At 42.5% G+C, this 23,517-nt stretch overlaps 1 protein-coding gene and 1 long non-coding RNA gene across 3 annotated transcripts; one reads left to right on the forward strand and one right to left on the reverse strand.

Moving 5' to 3' along the window:
* The first annotated feature begins 206 nt into the window (after positions 1-206).
* LOC136484935 (uncharacterized) lies at positions 207-2,150 on the forward strand. Of its 2 annotated transcripts, XR_010766269.1 has the most exons (4): positions 207-744; positions 953-1,002; positions 1,180-1,229; positions 1,894-2,150. It is a non-coding gene; the product is annotated as an uncharacterized lncRNA (long non-coding RNA). The 2 variants fall into 2 exon arrangements; XR_010766270.1 differs by lacking the exon at positions 953-1,002.
* A 6,664-nt stretch (positions 2,151-8,814) lies between these two features.
* LOC136488924 (uncharacterized) lies at positions 8,815-22,863 on the reverse strand. Its single transcript, XM_066485695.1, has 3 exons — positions 22,254-22,863; positions 9,451-9,932; positions 8,815-9,356 (listed from the first exon to the last, which is right to left on the reverse strand). The coding sequence occupies exons 1-3, from the start codon at positions 22,565-22,567 to the stop codon at positions 8,815-8,817; spliced, it is 1,338 nt and encodes a 445-aa protein (XP_066341792.1). The 5' UTR covers positions 22,568-22,863.
* Between the last annotated feature and the right edge of the window lie 654 nt (positions 22,864-23,517).

The raw sequence follows: 23,517 nt of genomic DNA on the forward strand, positions 1-23,517 counted from the left end.
CTGACCCACGTAACTACTAGGATTGTGCAAAAGGAATTGTCCTTGAAGATTTGATCCCTAGACTCTAAATTCCTTGCTGATAATAACATGGCATCACTTGTTCTTGGCGAATTCTTCCCCTTGGGTAGACAGAGCTTGACACTATATTTATTTGGCATATCACAGTCTAGGTTCCTACCATAATAATGCACATCTATGCCTTTGGATATTGTAACCATGGCCGATTCGATTTGATGAAAGATTTTCTCTAGCATTGAACTTCGAAATGCTTCTGTATAGTGCTTGCAAGTTTGAAATTCCTTCAGGATTTCCTTCACCTGCATACAACAGCATGACAACCTTGACGTGGAGCATTCTGGCAGTTGCAAAATAAGGAGTGTTGCTTTGTCATTGTTACCTCAATAGAGGGCCGCTTGCAGGTCAAGATATCGTAGACCGGCCATGATAGCACCTTTTGGACAAGAGTTTTGGGCTTGGACTCTTGGCCAGCTTTGTTTAAGTGCAGCATTTTGATGCCGGTGCAATCTGCTAAGCAAAACAACTTGTCCCTATTACTAATTTGCAAAGAATTTTAATCTTTTAGCATTATTTTGCACCCAAATTTTCACTATTCTTTCCAATGTATGGTACAAGAGGTGTAACCGTGTAAGACTCTTTGATGATGTTGTACTGAACTTTTTGCAACTACTGAATGTCTAGGCAGGACGACAATGCCGTAAGAGTTGAGAGGAAGAGAAGCTAAAGGTCCTCCTCAATTTATATTCCTGCACTCATTTTTTTTCTATGCTTGCTCTTAGCTATGTATTGGATTTGTCTCGCATGCATATAATAACCACCCTCCCTAAATTTATAAATGGGCTTTACTGTCACTTCTCATGATTGAGATCTTCCAGCTTAGACATATACTGTCTATGCACACTGAGTACAATTTTTTGTTATAATACCATAGCAGGGGTTAGTCTACATATGCACAGCCCAACAATCATGTACCTATTTCAAAAGGTAACCAAATCACCTTTTCATTCAAACATACTTTAGGACGACAAAACATTTACTTTGGTTCTGCTACCTTGAACCAATCTTTTCCCACGTGCTGCTCCATCACAATTTGTATAGGACTGCGCTGCCCTGGGGGCATTTTCGAAACTTTAGCTAATGTCGGTCCATTTATCATTGCAGGGGTTAATCCATATATGCACAGCCCAAACATCATGTGCGCGTTTCAAAAGGTAAGCAAATCACTTTTTCATTCAAACATTGCTTTGGTTGTACTTCCTTAAAGCCGTCTTTTCCAACATGGTGCTCCATCCCAATTTGTGTAATACTGCACTACCCTGGGAGCATTTTTGAATGTTTACCTGATGGTATTTTAATTCAACGAATCCGTGTCCTCAAAAGTTATTGCTATTCGTATACCAATTCATGCCTGTACGTTCCTTATCATGCATTTGTCCCTTCTTTCCCTGGCAATTTATTTTTATATTTTCTGCATAGTCACATTGTTTCATGCTACATTCCTATGATTCTGCAGCTGTTAGGTAGAATATGCTCCAGTCATATCACCCTCACCTTATATCATGAGTTCTTGCTTTCAATGCTACTATCATATTCTGTGGAATGATAAAATCGTATTGCCTTTTGTTCAAATAATTTTGCGATATCTTTGCTTGCCTTTTGTTTAAATGCTTCGTATGCGCACATGTGTAGATGACCAGTCCTGTCCTTCCCATTCTCTTGCTGTTGAAGACAGTATACATGGATACACCATACGGGCAACAATTTCCTTACGCAATGAAAAATGCTTTCATCTGCGCTTTCACTAATAATTATATATTTTTTGTGACTGATATTGCTATGTTTAATTAAAACCTTGGTCTCTACATGTGCTTTCAGGACACCGCTTCCAATGGTTGCAGGTTTCAGAAAAAGTTTTCCTGTTGCCAACTTATAAATTCCATTCCTCTTTGTACCAACCAATGTCGCTCCTGTAAATTTCGAATGGACAAAACTGCTGTTATTCCAAACAGATTACTGTCAACCAATTCAGAAGTGTACTAACTTGCAACTAAACCGTTGATCTTTCCTTTTTTTCATCTTGCTCTGTTGTGCCGCGCGACCCTGCTAGTATCTTAGGTGTTTGGGTATTTCCATTGTCGACCATGCTGATTATAAGCTTTGAAAAAGCACTAAATGCATACTTGAACGAGCAGCTCATTATATGGCAAAGATGATGGCCAGCTTACAGTTTATTTTGACCATGAGAACTACAAGTTCTACATTCTTTTTTTTTCGGCGTAAAACAAGTTTTACATTCTGAACTCAACCTTGTGACACTCTTTATTTTGTTTTTGCACTCCATACGTGGTAATTTGCAATATGTTTCTCTTAAGTACACATTCCATTTGATCCTGGTAATCTCCAAAGCTATGAAGGGTGACTCTGGACTTAGGTGTTGTTTGTTTCTTCAAAGGCAACGTCTGTTATGAATTTAGGCATTTTCATGTTTGATTTAATCTAGAAAATCCATAGCAAATTGGTAACAACATGTATGTGCACGTGTGATATTACTACTTGCACTAATAGCAGATATGAACATGAACGACATGCAGATCATGGCGGAAAAAGATTGAATTTAACAAATTCAAGAATACAATTATACCCAGCGGAGGGACTCATGCTCAAGGCACCGGCGGCTCCACACGCACTAGTCGACATAGTGTGTTGCTCAATGTCGCGGACCACAGTCGATGCAGGAAGATGTTCGCAGTGCAGTCCCTCGAACACCAGGAAGTAGACAATCCGAGGAAGAAGAAGAAGACGACGTCGGCAGCCACCAGGAAGAAAACGATCTGAGGAAGTTAGCGAGCAGTCGTGGAGACGCTCCCCAAAAACCTAATCACACGCACACCTGAGCAGGTGTCACAGATGCGGACGGCGGTTTTGGAGGCTTGCTCTCCCAACTCTCCGTGTGCGTAGAGGATTTGGATGGGGAAGCTCGGGAGCAACTCAACAGAAGAATGATGGTGCTGGATGTGTTGTATCTCGTTCACGCGGCTGATGGCGAGCATGTAACACCCTAGGTGTTAAGCATGCATTTAGCCTTGGCATTGCATGAGCATAAGCATCATTGATCCTTTATGAGCATGAGCATCTCAAATAGTATCTCTATGTTGGCTTATATTGCATGTGTTGTTACTTAAATGCCTTACATATGCTAGGGTTTACATGTAACTAATGTATAAAATGATTGTGGAACCCTAGGAGTACCTTAAACATGTTTAGAATATCACATGGAACAACTTTGGTATTCATAACTAAGGCTAGTTTGGTCTCTAAGTCATAGTTATAGTGTAACTTATCATTTTCAAGTTGTATGTTTGACCTAAGTTGAACTATGTCATAGAGTGTTTGCATGGCAGTGCACCCTTAAGCAAAGTGTGTGTTAGTACCTGATTTGAGCAACAACTTTTATTTTTGGGTCATGAGCTAATTCGGTGCCTAACATGGTCATTTAGAGCTCACAAGAATCAACATTGTACTATTTTTGGAACTTAGAAATTTGTCTAAGTCAGATTGGTTTTACAGTTTCGATGTGCCTGACTTTGTGATAATGCAACTTGCTACCCTTTGCGAATTAGACCTAGATCACTTAAGCAAAATTGGAGCTGGTACGTAGATCTACAACTTTTATTAATAGAGTTTTTGCTAACTCGCTTTGGTTTAGGAGTTTGGAGAGGTTAATTTGGCGTTGTTAGACGAACGCTTGGTGCTCTGATGGCCAACTCGGCCTGGCCATCGTGGCCGACTGAGGGCAGAGCTTGGCCGCCGCGTGGTCGCCGCTGGCCGGCGTCGGGCCCCCATCGCGGCAAGGTGGTGTGTGGTTAAGACGAAGCCGTGCTGCTCGTTTCACTTCCTCAGTTGCATTATCTCACTCTCCGCCGCTCTCTCTCTCGCGCGCGCACACACAGCAGAACCACGGAGCTCGCCGCGCCATCGCACTGCTCCGCCATTGCCTAGCTCCTTCACCACCGCACCATTGCCGCCTCAAGCTAGCCAGCAGCTTCGCCGTCTTCCTCTCTACCTCCTCGATGCAGTAGCAGGGCCAGGCAAGCCACGATGAGGGCGAATTCGCCGTTCTTGCGCTCGCCGGAATCTTGGTTTCCATGGCCGCCTTCACGGCAAGCTCACCGTCGCTCGGCTCTCTTACTCCTTCCTTCTTGGTCACGTTAGCGCTAGATACTGGTGTAGCCTAGCTTCAGGTGTGACCATTACGGCGTATCGTAGCCTCGCCGCCGCGCTCTAGCCGCCGCACCACCGCGCACATGGACGGACCCCGACAGCGCATCCCAACTAACCTAGGTAGCCTCGGTAGGTTTGCGTGGTCATCGCAGAGCCCATGCGCTTCTCGCCGGGCCATGCCGTGGCTAGTAACGGTCGGTGCACCTCTACGCAGCGCCGTCGTGCCGCCATGGCCGGCGACGAGCCCGCTCCGGTGCGTCCGCGCCTCCACTACCTATACCAGTCGACGCAGGTGAGTGAGGAGAGCACGATGGTGGGGTTGGTTTCACCGGAAACCTCGCCATCGGCGAGCTAGCGCTGGTCAACCACCGTGCCCTGTTTCGGTTCGCACACGTCAGTGGCTGCAGTTTAGGGTTTTGTTATTTCTTTTCCAGATTTTTATACTAACTTTGGAAAATCATATCTAGAGCTAGGAATGTCCAATTTTGGTGAACCAAAATTTTTTGGATTCCTCATGAAGTGTAGTATTTTATAAAAATATGAAATGCATTGTTTATAGTATTTTTCAAGGTGAATAAAATATAGCTAGATAAGTGCTTTTTTAATGTCTTCAATCTTGTAAAATGCAAAATTGGAGCTTGGAAAGTGATAAAATTGTGCTAATTTTGCTGATCTTGTGTTGACATGCTCTAGCTAGGAAAAATAATAAACTTGCAGTAAACTTGATTGGAGTAGGGTATTTCTATTTATCTATTAATAAATGATATTTCTAAGGAAAATTTTAGGGATAAAAATAAGTAACAAATTGCCATGAAAAATTTTGTACAGTATTATGGCACTAGGATGAAGCTAAGAAAAATATAAAATCTGTTGCTTGACATTTTTTTATAGGGTTAACTATTTTTACTAAAATAAACCTTGCTAGATTGTCATTTTTGTAGAGGATGCTATACACGTTCAAATAGTATGACATTTTTACAGTAGTCTTTTGGGAGCATTTGGAAGCTACTGTAATGTTCTGAGAATTTATTGTGTACATTTAGTATATGTTTATTATTTCACCTAATTATCTAATTAAATTAATAAAAGCATTTAAATAAATGAATTGGGCTTAACCATTATGTTTTCTTGAGTGTATTTGATATTATTTAACTGTTGGTATACTTGGTGATGTCCAATTTTGAAGGCTTGTATGCAGTAAAAATACTATTGCTCTATAATTCACTTTAGAGGTGTTTTTGGACAGATTATGTTGTTGGGTATTTTGCATAGTCAAAATGAAGTTTACTGTAAAAATGGTTAATAACAAAGTTGTAGGGAACTTCTTCATCTATCTCGTGTTACAATTTTAGGGCAATAGGCAAAATGGTTTAGGAGTTATAGCTGTTTAAAGTTAGGCTTCTGAAATACTTGTTCTCTAGAATTTCTGGACATAACTGAAAAAATTGCCTGTTTTGGTTAGGATAGAGTTTGAATTAGCTTTTGGTGATTAAATAAGAGTTGTAGAAAATTTTATAAGCTTTCCAGAAAGTCTAAGATCACAGTATATGGATAAGTAGAACTACAGTTATGATGTAAACTTGTAATTGCTATGTGTAGCTCTGAAATTGTCTTGTGATGAATATTGGAAGTTGATAGAGAAGAGATATGCACCTACTCAGTAAACAAGGAGTTAGCGTTGTTATCATTGTGTAACTTAACATCATTATCATAGCATGTACATTCCCCTATCACATCCTCCATGATCCTTCTTTTGCATTCATGGAACTTACTTATGCATATGCATGCAACAGGTGCAGCCAAGGAGATCACGTTGGTGGAACTCGACGCCGATCCACAAGAGGAGAGCCAAGAGGTGCAGCACTAGGAGATTCCAGGAGGAGAGCCTAAAGCTGACCATCTTCCTGAGTGCCCGGATCATCAACCTGCCACGTTCGTGAAAGGCAAGCCCCAGAGCATTATAAGTTTCCCTATTTTATTAATGTCACCTAAGTTACTCGTATTGATGCATTACGTGATAGGAGTAGTTTGGAAACACTTGCTGCATATTACCTTTCCTTGTCCAGAAATATCTACCATGAATCCTATTTAAGTCCAGGAATGCTTATTATGCTTAGCTATGCTTAGACTGGTACAAGTCGGGTGATTTCCTGTTACCTGCGAGCTATAGGTGATAGCTTAATCACGATTGGCTATATTGTGCTATCGTGGAACATAACCTGATGTGGTTGATTAATTGGAGACCGGACATAGTCTTATGTTGTGGTAAGTATAGTGATTACGTTTGTATCGTTTAAGGACCGGTCGTTGGAGGTCATGTTGAACGCATGCCTCTCACATAGATGACCGGATAAGTTGTTTCGACCACGAAGCCGAGTAGCTCAACTCAGGCTTGAGATACGAGCAGTTAAAGTGCGTACCCTGAAGGCAGTAAGGATATGCTAAGAGCCATTAACGTAAGCCCAAGGGCAGGTCAGAGTCCCGAGCCTCCTAACATGTTGATTGTATCTTTGAGGGTGCGGCGTTGGTCTTACCCGCGATTGTACTTGAGTTGTACCAAAGGTGACCTGATGCGACCCTGACGGGGAAGTATGGGTGTGTGTTAGGAATAATTCCCCAGCTGGGTAAGAATTGATTCGAATCACTGTCTCTCCTAGATAGTGAGAACTTGACAGGAGTACACTTCATCGTAGTAATTGATGGAAGTGCTGGTTATGAGATTATGAAAGAAATCAACTGGATATGGTTATTATTGTGTTGACTTAATGGTACCAACATGTTTGGTATAGATTAGTTGCTAATCTAGTATGAGATAGGATTAATAACTGGTGATTCACAATTTAAGAGATATTGGACAACTAATGTTTTTTTATGCAAATAATGTCTACCAGCTCTACTTATAAAGTCCTGCATACTCCTTGGTGTCTTAGCAATTTAGTTGATGCCGGGTAAGTCTAGCTGAGTACCTTCTTGTACTTAGAGTTTTATTCTTATTGTTGCAGATAATGTTATGTACCACGGCTACTCCAAGAACTACTTTGCTCCTGTAGTGGATGAGGAATAGGACCATGGGCATGGTCATTCTGTATACCATCTCACCCTTGTGTTTTTGGTTGGAGATGACTATGAAAACTAGCTATGACGTGTGATGTTGATGTTAAACTACTTTGCTTCCGCTATTTAAACTAAATTTGTAATAACTATGTGAACTCCGATGTATGTGAGATATTTGTGAACTGTGATGTAACATGTGACTGGTTATGTTGAATCATGTACGATCTTGGCTTGTATGTTGGTTGAATCTAGATCCTTCATGATACTCGACAGACTACCGGATTTATATGGGCTCAAGTGTGATGGTTTGACTGCCTTGGTGGTTGCTATTGTACTTGTGCTCTTATAAATTGGATGGTTCTGTGATAGAGCACACCTTTCTTATAGACGCGGAGGGTGGAAGGTGAAGTGAAGAGGATGAACCTGGATGTCATGTGCGTCATGAAGAGTCCACAATCACCAGTAACCTCCGCCATAAACATGGGGTTAGTAGTAACTCCCATGGTAACCATAACTATGGCTGTTACAAGTTTAGCCACCAATTGCATTCAGTCTACCATTTTATTGCACCTAGCATTTAATCCGGACCTTAAAATTTATTTGATTTTCATTGAATAATATTAGTCCATGTCCAATAAAATCCAACAGCGTCAACATAAAAGGAATGGTTACACTGCAGAATGGGAAGGAAATCAACAATTCACTTGTTTTATTTGGTTCTGGTGCGGCAATTGGAAGCAAGTTTGTTATGACATTGATGCGAGCGTAAGCGGTTACCGCCCAGAATCGAGCATAATCAACGTATGCAACAGCCATATCTATTTTCGAGGACCATGGATGGTAGAGACTGAAACTTTATTCCAATATCTAAAAAACCTATTTTTGAGGAATCCGATTACACCACACCTGAAACAATCCGATCACCCTACAAAATAAGCCAAGCAAACAACACCTTAATGTTTTTGTAACGATGACTCCACTACCTGTATTCTAGACCTCATTATTAATTTATTTTATATGTTTTTGACTTGACTAGATCTTGTTTTGCCTCAAAACAATCAGATTTGGCCTCCCTTGTTACTGCCACGTCATGAAGTGAAGGGGAATGACATTTAGTCCCCCTGTGATGCCACGTCAGGCCATGGCGTGACAGTCATCAATAGCTGCCTTGGCTAGTACGACGTCACCGTAGGATTCATCAACGTCATGATGATTCAAGTGCGCGACGACTCCAGTGTTTAAGTTTGTTTGGGTGAATTTTTTTTTCGTATGTGTGCTACAGTGGTAGGATGTCTCGGCTCTGTTCGACAGAACTTATTTTGGCTCCGGCTGATTTGTATGGCTGATTTGTTGTGAGAGAAAAAACACTGTTTTCTGACCGACTGATTCTGGCTGATAAGCTCAAGCAAACAGAGAATCTTGGAGCTGGAACAAGAACCTGATGTGCTCCCTGATTTGACTGAAATGGGATCGGTGATTAATAGTTTGTCAAAGATCAAACAAAAAGAGACATTCTGTAAGCTATGCAGTGATGAAATGCACTGCATCTTCCTTATCTACTTGCAGCCTTACTGGAAGTTGACCAATTCTCTCCGGTGTTCCCTTCTTCAAATGCGGAATTGCATAATGTTGCCCTCCTTTTGCAAGCATTATCTCCCTCATGCATGCTTGTAGTGTAAGGAACACACGATTTGACCTGTCCACCGGGTATTCTAGATAGGCTTTAATCACATTAGCCTCAATTTCTTGGATGTTTGACGAAGATGACTTTTCAAACAATGCCTGCAAGGCTGCAAAAAAACCTAGATCCAAAATAATAAGATCCGGAGAATTAGGTGGCTGACACATCAACCTTATATCCCACCCATCTTCTTGTGCAACACGGCAAAAATCCGGGTCATCAACTGCAATATGCGTCTTCGCGTTGTCTTGTTGAATGAATATTGGACACCCTCGTTCTTCAGCAGGCCATTTTTCTTTGATGGCAGGCAAGACCTTTTCGATCAGAAACTTATGGATAGTTTCCCTCGTGACCGATGTCATGGCCTTGAGCTCCAAGGTTCCTATATTCAACTATGCAAGTAGAGTAACTAACATAAGTAGAGTTGCTATATGTACCGGTAGTTGCTCCTAAGTAAACAAAATTAAATTTCATACCTCTCGGCCTATTGGGACTTCTTCTCTTGGCCGGCTCCAATTTAGTGAAGGAAAAAAATCCTATTTTACCATCAAATGTGCATACACCATTCTCAAACCTCGGGAGGGCTGTCACACCTAGAAACATCACCTTCTCAATGAAATTTTTGCTCTTCACGGCTCTTCGAGGGATCTGTTCGCCCGGCGCCAAGTAATAAATTGGGTTTTTCTTTGCCCTATAAAACCATTTCTCATCTATGTAAATGACATTGTACAAAGATTTGAATGTTGGGTCATCTGGTAAACTATGGCTGTCAAGCATTTGTGTGCAAAATCGCACACGTTCCTTCATGTTTTGTTTAGTTAAGGTGAACTTTATGGCATTTGTATGGCGCCTAAACTTTCCTTCTTTTAGACTCCTATGCAATGTACTCCTTGACATATGCAAGGCACTGGCTAGGTCACGGATAGTATGACGCTGTCTAAGTGGCACATTGAAAGCTCTAGTTTGGTTTTGGTTAATTGATAAAACCCTAAGTGCTAACCTAGTTTATCAAAGTGATTATGAGATAGGTAGCACTACTCTAAGTGATGAAGCAATGGTAAAGATCATGATGATGGTGATGGCATGGTGATGATCAAATGCTTGAACTTGGAAAAGAAGAAAGAGAAAAATAAAAGGCTCAAGTCAAAGGTATAAATAGTAGGAGCCACTTTGTTTTAGTGATCGAGACACTTAGTGGGTGTGATCACATTTAGGATCGATAGCCGTACTATTAAGAGAGGTGAAACTCGTATTGAAATGCGGTTATCAAAGTGCCACTAGATGCTCTAACTCATTGCATATGCATTTAGAATCTAGTGGAGTGCTAACACCCTTGAAAATATTTGTGAAAATATGCTAATACACATGTGCACAAGGTGATACACTTGGCAGTTGGCACATTTGAGCAAGGGTAAGAAACTTCACTGGCAGAGTGTCCGCCCGTAGAGTGCGGACAGTCCGATGGTGTCACTAGTGCCCTATACAGAAAAGACGAAGGTCACTGTAAGTGACCGGATGCTGGTCTTGGTAGGACCGGTGCATTCAGTCAGTGGTAGTGTGAAGACACTGGCGTCGGTCTTCGACCGAACGCTGGGTCACTATGTGACCGAACACTGATGGGGTGCGTCCGGTCCTGCAGACGTGGCAGCACACAGAGGAGGCAGTGAGTGACCGAACGCTAGGTGAGTATGGTCGGACTTGATCGGACACGTCCGGTCACGAGTGGAACCTTACTGGAAGTGACCGGACGCAGGGGTCCTGTGTCCGGTCATGATCCAACTGACGTGTCCGGCCGTAGCTAGAACCTTACTAGAAGTGATCGGACATTGGGGTCCTACGTCTGGTCGTGGCACTGTGTTGTGTCCGGTCATCACTTGACTGTTGGGACCGGACGCTCAGTATTTGTAGAGAGGGATGACGTGGCAGCCATCTATTGACCGGACGCTGCCAGGGTGCGTCCAGTCGATATGACCGGAGCATCCGGTCACCCCGTGTTGTGCACAGTGAAGCGGTACAACGACTCTATTTCATGGGGGCTTCTATTTAAGCCCCATGGCTGGCTCAAGCTCACTCGCTTGGCCACTTGCATTGACATAGCAACCTTGTGAGCTTAGCCAAAGCCCTCCCACTCATCTCCATCATTGATCCATCATCATTGTGAGATTGGGAGAGAATCCAAGTGCATTGCTTGAGTGATTGCATCTAGAGGCACTTGGTATTTGTGTTTCACTGCGGGATTCACTTGTTTCTCTTGGTGGTTGCTGCCACCTAGACAGCTTGAAGCAGCGAGGATCATCGAGCAGAGGTTGATGATTGTCTCCGGCTCCGATCGTGGTGATTGTGAGGGGTCTTGTGCCTTACTCGGCAGAGCGCCAAAAATTTAACTCTAGTGGATTGCTTGTGTCATTGAGTTACCTCACTTGTGGGAAGGTTCTTGCGGTGTCCAATTGTGTGGACAAGGTTCGTGCAACACCTCTTAGCCGCCCAACCACCAAGTGTTGGTCGACACAACGGGGACTAGCGTGTCGGCAAGCACGTGAACCTCGGGAGAAAAATTGGTTGTCTCTTGCCCTTTGGTATTCTCCTGGTGATTGATTTAGTATTCATCTTGTGATTGGTTCACTCCTCTACACGACGGTATAATCATCCTACTCATTCATTTATATTCTTGCAAACTAGTTGTAGCAAGCTCTTTAGTGTAACTAGAATTGAGAGCATGCTTTGTATTTTAAGTTCATCTAGTGGAGCTCTTTAGTGTAGCAAGTGTGAGAGTTCTTAGTGAGTAGTGAAATAGCAAATTGTGTGTTTAGTTATCATAACAACTAGAATTGTTGGATAGGTGGCTTGCAACCCTTGTAGTGCTAGAGCAAGTTTGCATTTCACTATTTGTTATACTAATTAAATTGCTCTAGTTGATTTGTAGATTTTTAAATAGGATATTCACCCCCCCCTCTAGCCATATTAGGACCTTTCAAGTGGTATCGGAGCCATGGTCACCGTTTGATTGAAGGCTTAACAACATCGGTGTCAAATTATGGCTCAAGTTGTGTTCAACCATGTGGGGGGCAAACCATCGTTTTTTGATGGCACATGCTATGATTATTGGAAGAGGAAGATGAGGATGTATCTTGGTTCCATCAATGATCAAGTATGGGATGTAACCGAAAATGACTATGCTATCATTGATCCCGACAATCCCACCAACCTAGACAAGACCAACAAGCAATGCAATACAATGGCTCTCAATACCATATACAATGCCATTGATTCCAAGGTATTTGAGCAAATCAATGATTGTGAAAGAGCTAATGAGGTGTGGAGGAGATTAGAGGAAACATATGAGGGCACACTAGCGGTGAAGAGTGCCAAGTTATACATCCTTAAGGATAAGTTGACAAGCTTCAAGATGAAGGATGATAAGAGCATTTCGGAGATGTTCCATCGGTTGCAAGTAATTATCAATGACTTGAAGGCTTTGGGAGAGAAGATCAAGGATGATGATGTCTCTCATTTGTTCTTAATGTGCCTACCTCCAAGATTTGAGATGTTGAGATTGCTTATCATAAGAGGAGGATTGAAGAAGATTACCCCTAACCAAGTACTAGGTGATGTCATGACACAAGAGACATACCGTGTGGAAAGGGAGGGGGGATGACAAGAAGGAAGAAGAAGACAAGAAAGAAGAAGAAGAAGAAGAAGAGTATAGCATTCAAGGCTAACTCGTCATCATCCAAGAACAAGGGAAAGTCCTAGAAAGAATCAAGTGATGATGATGATCTTAGTGATATTGATGATGAGGCTATGGCCCTCTTTGTACGCAAGATAGGAAAATTCATGAAGAAGAAGGGCTATGGTGCAAGAAAGAGAAGAGATCACACCAAAAGCAAAGAATATGTGAGAAGATGCTACAATTGCAAGAGCCCCGATCACGTTGTAGTTAATTGTCCCTACAATAGTGACAATGATGAGGATGAAAAGAAGAAGCACAAGAAGACAAGAAAGAAAAGAAGGAGAAGAAGGAGAAGAGAATGACCTTCCAAAAGAAGAAGAAAGGTGGAGGCTATTTGGTCACATGGGATAGTGATGGCTCTTCGGATAGTGATAGCTCTAGTGATGATGACAAGAAATCTATCAAGAAAGCACTAGCAAGCATCGCCATCAACAACAAGCCCTCCATCTTCGACACTCCATCGACATGCCTCATGGCAAAGCCTACCAAGGTAAAATATAATGTAAGTGATGATGATGAATGTGAAAGTGATGCTTGTAGGAGTGAAGATGATGATGAGGAATACTCCAAGGAAGAGCTCATGGACATGTGTGAGCAAGTGCACACTTGCTTTGAGATGAAGAGAAAGGAGTGCAAAGAATTGAACAAGAAAGTCAAACTTCTTGAGCAATCTCTTGATGAGCTCAATGCCACTCATAAGAGGCTAATGGAAGCCCATGAGAAGCTTGGCAAATCTCACTCTAAGCTTGAAAAAGCTCACTCCTCTCTCATCGAGCAAGTCAAGAAGGAGCAAGTGATCGTGTCTTGCGATGTGGGACTAACATGTGATCTTATTGATGAATCTTTTATAAGCCTATTGTAGTTGCTCCCACTAACACTTCTTGTAGCACTACTACTTCTACTTCACCTTTGAGTGATGGTCTCACTTGTGATGCCTCACTAATGGTGGAAAATAAGACCCTCAAGAAGGAGGTGAATGAGCTCACTCGTGCCTTAGGCAATGCCTATGGTGGAGATGCCCGCTTGTTAAAGTGCTTGGGTAGCCAAAAGTTTTCTCTCAATAAAGAGGAATTAGGCTATATCCCCAAGAAAGGCAAGGTGGCCTTTGTCACTCCCAAAGTTAGCTTTGTGAAGGGCAATGGTCGGTTTTGCAATAGATGCAAGCAAGTTGGGCATGTAGAGCAATATTGCAAGATTAACAAGAACAAGCTACCTAATGTATCCTCAATTAAATTTAATTCTTATTACATGCTTTTTAAGGATGCCAATGGTGTGAAGGCTAAGTTCATTGGTACACCAATTGTGGGCCCAAAGAAGAAGGCCATTTGGGTACCAAAGACCTTGGTAACTAACCTTCAAGGACCCAAGCAAGTTTGGGTACCTAAAATGAATTGATCTTCTTTTGTAGGTCAATTATAAAACTAGAGGAAGGCATTGGGTGCTTGATAGTGAGTGCACACAACACATGATCGATGATCCAAGAATGTTCAATTCAATCAATAAAAATAAGAGCAGTGGGATTAATAGTATCACATTTGGTGACAATGGCAAAGGCAAGGTCAAAGGGCTTAGTAAGATTGCAATATCCAATGACTTGAGCATTTCCAATGTGCTACTAGTAGAGAGCTTGAACTTCAACTTATTGTCGGTAGCTCAATTATGTGATCTTGGTTTCAAGTGCATATTTGGTGTGGATGATGTAGAGATCATAAGTGTAGATGGCTCTAACTTGATATTCAAAGGATTTAGATATGAGAATCTATACTTGGTTGATTTTAATGCTAGAGAGGCTCAATTGTCAACATGTTTGATCACTAAGTCTAGCATGGGTTGGTTATGGCATAGAAGGCTTGGTCATATTGGAATGAAACAATTAAGCAAGTTGATCAAGCATGACTTAGTTAGAGGCTTGAAAGATGTCACTTTTGAGAAAGATAAGCTATGTAGTGCATGTCAAGTTGGAAAGCAAGTTGGTAACACACATCCTAAGAAGAGCATGATGAGCACATCTAAGGCATTTGAGTTGATGCACATGAACTTGTTTGGACCAACCACATACATTAGCATTGGTAGAAACAAATATGGATTTATGATTATGGATGATTTCACTAGATACACATGGGTATTCTTTCTTGTTGATAAGAGTGATGTGTTTGCAACATTCAAATCTTTTGTCAAGGGCATTCACAATGAGTTTGAAACAACTATCAAGAAAGTTAGAAGTGACAATGGTAGTGAATTCAAGAACACTAGAATTGATGGGTTGTGTGATGAATTTAGAATTAGACATCAATTCTCGGCCAAGTACACTCCACAATCAAATGGTCTTGTTGAGAGAAAGAATAGAACTTTGATTGATATGGCAAGATCAATGTTGAGTGAGTACAATGTGAGTCATTTATTTTGGGCCGAAGCAATCAACACGGCTTGCTACTATAGCAACCGACCCTATTGTCACCCTATGATGGAAAAGACACCTTATGAACTATTGAATGGAAGAAAGCCCAACATAGCATACTTTCGGGTCTTTGGTTGTAAATGCTACATAATGAAGAAAGGCACTAGATTGAGCAAGTTTGAAAAGAAATGTGATGAAGGTTTCTTGCTTGGTTACTCCACTACTAGCAAGGCATATAGAGTTTGGAATTTGGCTAGTGGTACTCTTGAGGAGGTTCATGATGTGGAATTTGATGAAACAAATGGTTCCCAAGAGGAAGATGAGAAGCTAGATGATATAAGAGGCACTCAATTGGTCAATGCAATGAAGAACATGGACATTGGTGATATAAGGCCTAGAGAGGTGATTGATGTTGAAGATGACAAGAATCAAGTGCTCTCTAACTCAAATGTGCAAGCTAGTGGTTCTCATAATCAAGTTCAAGCAAGTACTAGTGACGACAAAGTGCAAGATCAACAAGTGGCTAGTTCATCATCTCAACCGAGTGATCAATCAAATGCAAGCAATCAAGTGCAAGTGCTTCAACTAACAAATGTTGCAAGAGATCATCCATTGGACACTATCATTGGTGATATTTCAAAAGGTGTTCAAACTAGATCAAGATTGGCTTTATTTTGTGAGCATTTCTCACAAGAAACCAAGTATGGGAGTTAGTTGAGAGGCCTAAGGATCATAATGTGATTGGAACCAAGTGGGTCTTTCGGAACAAGCAAGATCAAGATAGGATAGTAATAAGGAACAAAGCAAGATAAGTGGCTCAAGGTTACACTCAAGTTGAAGGTCTTGACTTTGGAGAAACATATGCCCCGGTTGCAAGATTGGAAGCAATTAGGATCTTGTTAGCCTATACTTGTGCCCACAACATCAAGTTGTACCAAATGGATGAAGAGTGCATTTCTCAATGGGTACATCAATGAGCTTGTGTATGTTGAACAACCTCCCGGTTTTGAAGATGAAAAGAAACCCAACCATGTTTATAAGTTGAGAAAGGTTTTGTATGGAGATTGAAACAAGCAGCTAGAGCATGTTATGAGAGATTGAGGGATTTCCTACTCTCTAAGGGATTCAAGATGGGAATGGTTGACACCACTCTCTTCACCAAGAAGCTTGGAAATGACTTGTTTGTAATGCAAATCTATGTTGATGATATCATATTTGGGTCAACTAATCAAGATTTTTGTGAAGAGTTTGGCAAGATGATGGCAAGTGAGTTTGAGATGTCCATGATTGGAGAGCTTAGTTACTTCCTTGGTCTTCAAATCAAGCAAATGAAGAATGACACATTTGTGAGTCAAGGCAAGTATATCAGGACATGCTCAAGAAGTTTGGAATAGATGATGCTAAAGCTATTAGTACACCAATGGGAACAAGTGGAAGCTTGGATAGTGATGTTAGTGGCAACATGGTGGATCAAAAGATGTATCGGTCTATGATTGGAAGCCTACTCTATGTGACCGCATCAAGACTGGATGTGATGTTTAGTGTATGTATGTGTGCTAGATTTCAAGCCTTACCAAGAGAAAGTCATTTGAAGGCAATAAAGAGAATATTGAGGTACTTGAAGCATACACAAAATGTTGGATTGTGGTATCCCAAAAGAGCAAGATTTGAGTTGATTGGATATTCGGACTTCGATTATGCGGGATGCGAAGTTGAGAGAAAGAGCACATCAGGCACATGTCAACTATTGGGAAGATCACTTGTGTCTTGGTCATCAAAGAAGCAAAATAGTATAGCACTTTCAACCACCAAAGCAGAGTATATTTCGGCCAGTAGTTGTTGTGCTTAATTACTTTGGATGAAGGCTACTTTGAGTGATTTGGGAATCAAATTCAAGCAAGTACCATTGCTATGTGACAATGAAAGTGCAATCAAGTTAACCAACAATCCAGTTCAACATGCAAGAACAAAGCACATAGATGTCCGCTATCATTTCATAAGAGATCACCAACAAAAAGGGGACATTTGCATTGAGAGTGTAGGCACCGAAGATTAACTTGCTGATATCTTCACCAAGCCACTTGATGAGAAGAGGTTTTGCAAGCTAAGGAATGAATTGAACATACTTAACTTCTCAAATATGTGTTGATGCACCCCCCATTATATGACATGCCTCTCCTTCGAGCAAAGCAAGGTAAAGTTGATTGACATGTCATCCATCCATTACAAAGGACTTGTTTAGTGCATCTAGTCATTCCTATCATGTCCTAGGCTCATTCATGAAAATCAAATGAATTTGATGCTTGTATGGTACCACTATTGCTTGTATGTTTGAAATGATCTAGTGGTAGCATATGACATGTTTGTGGGCTTGTAAACCTAGTGTTTGATCTAGAAAATAAGCTATAAGTGTTTAACTCAACATGGTACAAGATAACCCTTATTTGGAAGTGTGAAGAAGCTTGTCCTTGGATCAAACCGAGTTAAATATCTTTTGTAAGTGATCTAGATTGGACCAAATTGGGAAAATGCTCCTCATTTCACATGGTTTCACCCCAACCTTTCTATAATTTGAGCCTGCCTTTTGTGCTAATTGTTGACAAAGGGGAGAGAAATTCACAAAGATAGTAAGATAGGAGGTGTAAACAAATAAAATGACATTGTAAGGGGATACATTGTAAGGAGATCAATAAAAAATGCACACAAGTAGAGGGAGCAAGCTCATAAACTTGTATGTTGCATTTTGATTGTGCATTTCATATATTTGATTGCATAGCACAAGTCTTAAATTTCAATATCCATGCTTGTGTGGTGTATGCTAGTTATATGTTTGAATGACGAAATGAAAAACTAGCATGCATAGGTTAAGTAACTAGACTTATGTTCATTTTATGGAAACTAGACCCTTGCTTGTAATGTTGATCTCATGAGGTACTCTAGTTTTTGTGTATGTCTAGTTACTAATGGTGCTAAAGATGGTATATTGGTGCACTCCGATTGGTATCACGCTTCAAATGTCCATCTCTTATACCTTAGCATCATTTGGTAGACATTGTCTCCTATGTTTCCTATCTAAGCATATGTGCAAGCTTCAATCCAAACTCTTAGCACATATGTAGGGGGAGCAATTGCTACCAAATGGGATTCATGAAACTTGTCCATATCCTTTTACACATGGTAAATATGCTTGGGCAAGCAACATGGATTCAATTAAATCTCAATTCATATCTTTGTGTAAGGGTTGTCATCAATTACCAAAAAGGGGGAGATTGAAAGCTCTAGTTTGGTTTTGGTTAATTGATAAAACCCTAAGTGCTAACCTAGTTTATCAAAATGATTATGAGATAGGTAGCACTACTCAAAGTGATGAAGCAATGGTGAAGATCATGATGATGGTGATGGCATGGTGATGATCAAATGCTTAAACTTGGAAAAGAAGAAAGAGAAAAACAAAAGGCTCAAGTCACAGGTATAAATAGTAGGAGCCACTTTGTTTTAGTGATCAAGACACTTAGTGAGTGTGATCACATTTAGGATCGATAGCCGTACTATTAAGAGGGGTGAAACTCGTATTGAAATACGGTTATCAAAGTGCCACTAGATGCTCTAACTCATTGCATATGCATTTAGGATCTAGTGGAGTGCTAACACCCTTAAAAATATTTGTGAAAATATGCTAACACACATGTGCACAAGCTGATACACTTGGCAGTTGGCACATTTGAGCAAGGGTAAGAAACTTCACCGGCGGAGTGTCTGCCCGTAGAGTGCGGACAGTCCAACGGTGTCACCAGTGTGAAAGCTCTAGTTTGGTTTTGGTTAATTGATGAAACCCTAAGTGCTAACCTAGTTTATCAAGATGATTATGAGATAGGTAGCACTACTCCAAGTGATGAAGCAATGATGAAGATCATGACAATGGTGATGGCATGTTGATGGTCAAATGCTTAAACTTGGAAAAGAAGAAAGAGAAAAACAAAAGGCTCAAGGCAAACGTATAAAATGTAGGAGCCATTTTATTTTAGTGATCAAGACACTTAGTGAGTGTGATCACATTTAGGATTGATAGCCATACTATTAAGAGGGGTGAAACTCGTATCGGAATGCGGTTATCAAAGTGCCACTAGATGCTCTAACTCTATTGCGCCGGATGCAAAATTCTTGGTGGTTGGCACACTTGAGAAAGGGTGAAGAAGTTAGAGTTGAAATGGAGTTGGTCGAAATGATGCTGGCGTCGGTCTACTGACCGGACGCTGGGTCACTCAGCGACCGGACGCTGAAAGGCTGCGTCCGGTCGAGCTGGCAGAGAGGTCGCCAGTTTTGGTGTTGCACTAGACGCTGGACCTGAGATGCACCGGACGCTGGTTTCTGCGTCCGGTCAAACTGACGGGTCTGCACAGTGGCTAAGGGTTGAGCACCGGACGCTGGCTACGTCCGGTCAAGGTGGACCGGACGCGTCCGGTCGGAAAAATATGCCTCGGGGAGCTTACTGGAAACGACCGGACACTGGGGCTTCAGCGTCCGGTCAGTTTTATAGGAGCGTCCGGTCAGCTTCGTAGCCGTTGAAATCTGACGAACAGCGTTTGAAGCCGGTGACGCGTGGCGTCCATCGGGCGACCGGACGCTGAGGGCCAGCGTTCGGTCAGTATGACCGGAGCGTCCGGTCAGAGTGCGTTTTGCCCAGTGAAGGGGTATAACGGCTCTATTTGATGGGGGCTCTATTTATAGCCCCATGGCCGGCTCAAAGGATAACTCTTGCACATTTTCATTGACATAGCATCCTTGTGAGCTTAGCCAAAGCCCTCCCACTCATCTCCATCATTGATCCATCATCATTGTGAGATTGGGAGAGAATCCAAGTGCATTGCTTGAGTGATTGAATCTAGTGGCACTTGGTATTCGTGTCGCGCTGCGGATTTCGCTTGTTTCTCTTGGTGGTTGCCACCACCTAGACGGTTGGAGCAGCGGTGAAGGATCGGCATGAGTTGGTGATTGTTCGTGGCCACCTTCGGTGATTGTGAGGGGAGTTGTACCTTCCCCGGCGGAGCGCCGAAAGGTAACTCTAGTAAATTGCTCGTGTCATTGAGTTACCTCACTTGTGGGTCGGTTCTTGCGGTGTCCAATCGTGTGGACGAGGTTTGTGAAACACCTCTTAGCCGCCGAACCACCAAGTGTTGGTCGACACAACGGGGACGTAGCGTGTTGGCAAGCACGTGAACCTCGGGAGAAAATCGATTGTCTCTTGTCTTTGGCATTCTCCCGGTGATTGGCTATATATTCATCTTGTGATTGGTTCATCCCCTACACGTCGGTATAATCACTCTACTCACTTATTTACATTCTTGCAAACTAGTTGACACAAGCTCTTTAGTGTAATTAGAATTGAGAGCTTGCTTTATTATTTATATTCATCTAGTTGAGCTCTTTAGAGTAGCAAGGTTGAGAGCTCTTAGTGAGTAATTACATAGCAAGTTTGTGTGCCTAAGTAATCATTGCAACTAGAATTGTTGGATAGGTGGCTTGCAACCCTTGTAGAGCTAGAGCAAGTTTGCATTACGCTTTTTGTCATACTAATCAAATTGCTCTAGTTGATTTGTAGATTTTTAAATAGGCTATTCACCCCCCCCCTCTAGCCATATTAGGACCTTTCACAGTGCCCTATACAAAAAAGACGGAGGTCACTGTAAGTGACCAGACGCTGGTCTCGGTAGGACCGGTGCGTCCGGTCAGTAGTAGTGTGAAGACGCTGGCGTCGGTCTTCGAATGGACGCTGGGTCACTTTGTGACCGGACGCTGATGGGGTGCGTCCGGTCCTGCTGATGTGGCAGCACACAGAGGAGGCAGTGAGTGACCGGACGCTGGGTGAGTCCGGTCGGACTTGATCGGACGCGTCCGGTCGCAAGAGGAACCTTACTGGAAGTGACCGGACGCTGGGATCCTGCGTTTGGTCTTGATCCAACTGACGCATCTGGTCGTAGCTGGAACCTTACTGGAAGTGACCGAGCGCTGGGGTCCTGCATCCGGTCATGGCACTGTGCTGCGTCCGGTCATCACTTGACCGTTGGGATCGAGCGCTCATTATTTGAAGAGAGGGATGACGTAGCAGCCATCCATTGATCGGACGCTGGCAGGGTGCGTCCGATTGATATGATCGGACTGTCCGGTCACCCCGTGTTGTGCACAGTGAAGGGGTACAACGGCTCTATTTCGTGGGGGCTTCTATTTAAGCCCCATGGCTGGCTCAAGCTCACTCTCTTAGCCACTTGCATTGACATAGCAACCTTGTGAGCTTCGCCAAAGCCCTCCCACTCATCTCCATCATTGATCCATCATCATTGTGAGATTGGGAGAGAATCCAAGTGCATTGCTTGAATGATTGCATCTAGAGGCACTTGGTATTTATGTTTCGCTGCGGGATTCACTTGTTTCTCTTGGTGGTTGCCGCCACCTAGACGGCTTGAAGCAGCGAGGATCGTGGAGCGGAGGTTGGTGATTGTCTCCGGCTCCGATCGTGGTGATTGTGAGGGGTCTTGTGCCTTCCCCGGCGGAGCGCCGAAAGGTAACTCTAGTGGATTGCTCGTGTCATTGAGTTACCTCACTTGTGGGAAGGTTCTTGCAGTGTCCAATTGTGTGGACGAGGTTCATGCAACATCTCTTAGCCGCCGAACCACCAAGTGTTGGTCGACACAACGGGGACTAGCGTGCCGACAAGCACATGAACCTCGGGAGAAAAATTGGTTGTCTCTTGCCCTTTGGTATTCTCACGGTGATTGATTTAGTATTCATCTTGTGATTGATTCACTCCTCTACATGACGGTATAATCACCCTACTCACTCATTTATATTCTTGTAAACTAGTTGTAGCAAGCTCTTTAGTGTAACTAGAATTGAGAGCTTGCTTTGTATTTTAAGTTCATCTAGTGGAGCTCTTTAGTGTAGCAAGTGTGAGAGCTTTTAGTGAGTAGTGAAATAGCAAATTGTGTGTCTAGTGATCATAACAACTAGAATTGTTGGATAGGTGGCTTGCAACTCTTGTAGTGCTAGAGCAAGTTTGCATTTCGCTATTTGTTATACTAATCAAATTGCTCTAGTTGATTTATAGATTTTTAAATAGGCTATTCACCCCCTCTAGCCATATTAGGACCTTTCACACATCTTTGATGATATCTGGGTTAAATGGAAGTTTTTTACCACCACAATTTTTTTTCTTATTGGAATCAAAAGCTGAAATTCCACCACCAGTTTTTCCATCTAGCCATACACGCTGGACAACTCTCAACGGCACCCCCATATCACTAGCAACAGATTTCGTCACTCCCTCCTTCATCATGCCTGGGGCTGATCTTTCTAAGCACATCGCATACAGGATTCTTTTTATATCAGGAGAGTAGTACCGCCTCCTCTTGATATTGGCAGGAGTGCCTACATAAAGAAGAAAAAAGCATGGTTTGCATGGACGGTTCATTCAAGGTTTGCATGCAGAAAGCTTCAGCTCATTTGAAAAATAGAACATGGTTTGCATGCGATGGAGTACCTGAGTCGAATGCCACAACATCAGCTTCATCTCCGGTGTCTGCTTGAGGCACGACATCTGCTTCTTCAACTTGCTGCACGGATTCCCCTTCAACTTGCTGCAAGATGTGTGCACCGCTGCCCGCTTCAGGTTCAACCACGACGTCTCCATAGACTGCTTCATCGTCGCCATCAACTGTGTTGTGGTCACCTTCATCTTGGCCATCTTCACCTTCGTCGTCGTCGTCAGCTGTATCATTGCCATTAAGTACACAACTCGTACAACGTCTCCCTCAAATTCCTCAATCTCATCCCAGTTGATAGGCTCGTTCAAATCTAAACCAGGCATGGTGTTCAAACGAAGAAGGAAGATTACAGAAAGGAATGTGTTGTCAGTCGTGCATAAGCATTGCCTATTTATAGGAGCACAAATGAGCCATTAGTGGCGCCACTTGCCAAAATATTTTTCATGCGCGCCAAATTAGTTAGGCGCCAGCAGCTGAAAAAAATAGCGCGGGCGTAGATGCATGCCGAAAAAAATTAGCGGGCCAGGAAAAATTGGTGCGATTTGCGTCTGCATGCATGCGTGCACGGGTGAGATTTGCATCTGCATGCATGCGTGTAGGCCGGAAGAAAAATTGGTGCGGTTACATGCATGGAACCCGGAAGGATTCCGCGGGCCATGAAAAAAGAAGCGTGCGGCTGCAGGGTGCATGCATGCATGGGAGAAGCCGTAGCGCCGCGGCGCGCGCTCAGTTAACGGCACGTGACAGAGAATGCGTAGCGTCGAGTTATTACGAGGCGGAACCGAACGGTTTTTCTAGGAACGAGCGGTGATTAATGTCTTTCTTGGTCTTTGCATTTTTTGAGTTGCGCCTAGTATCCTGAGTCGGAGGGAGTACA

This window comes from Miscanthus floridulus, chromosome 10 (genome assembly GCF_019320115.1).
Source record: "Miscanthus floridulus cultivar M001 chromosome 10, ASM1932011v1, whole genome shotgun sequence".
Taxonomy (NCBI): domain Eukaryota; kingdom Viridiplantae; phylum Streptophyta; class Magnoliopsida; order Poales; family Poaceae; genus Miscanthus; species Miscanthus floridulus.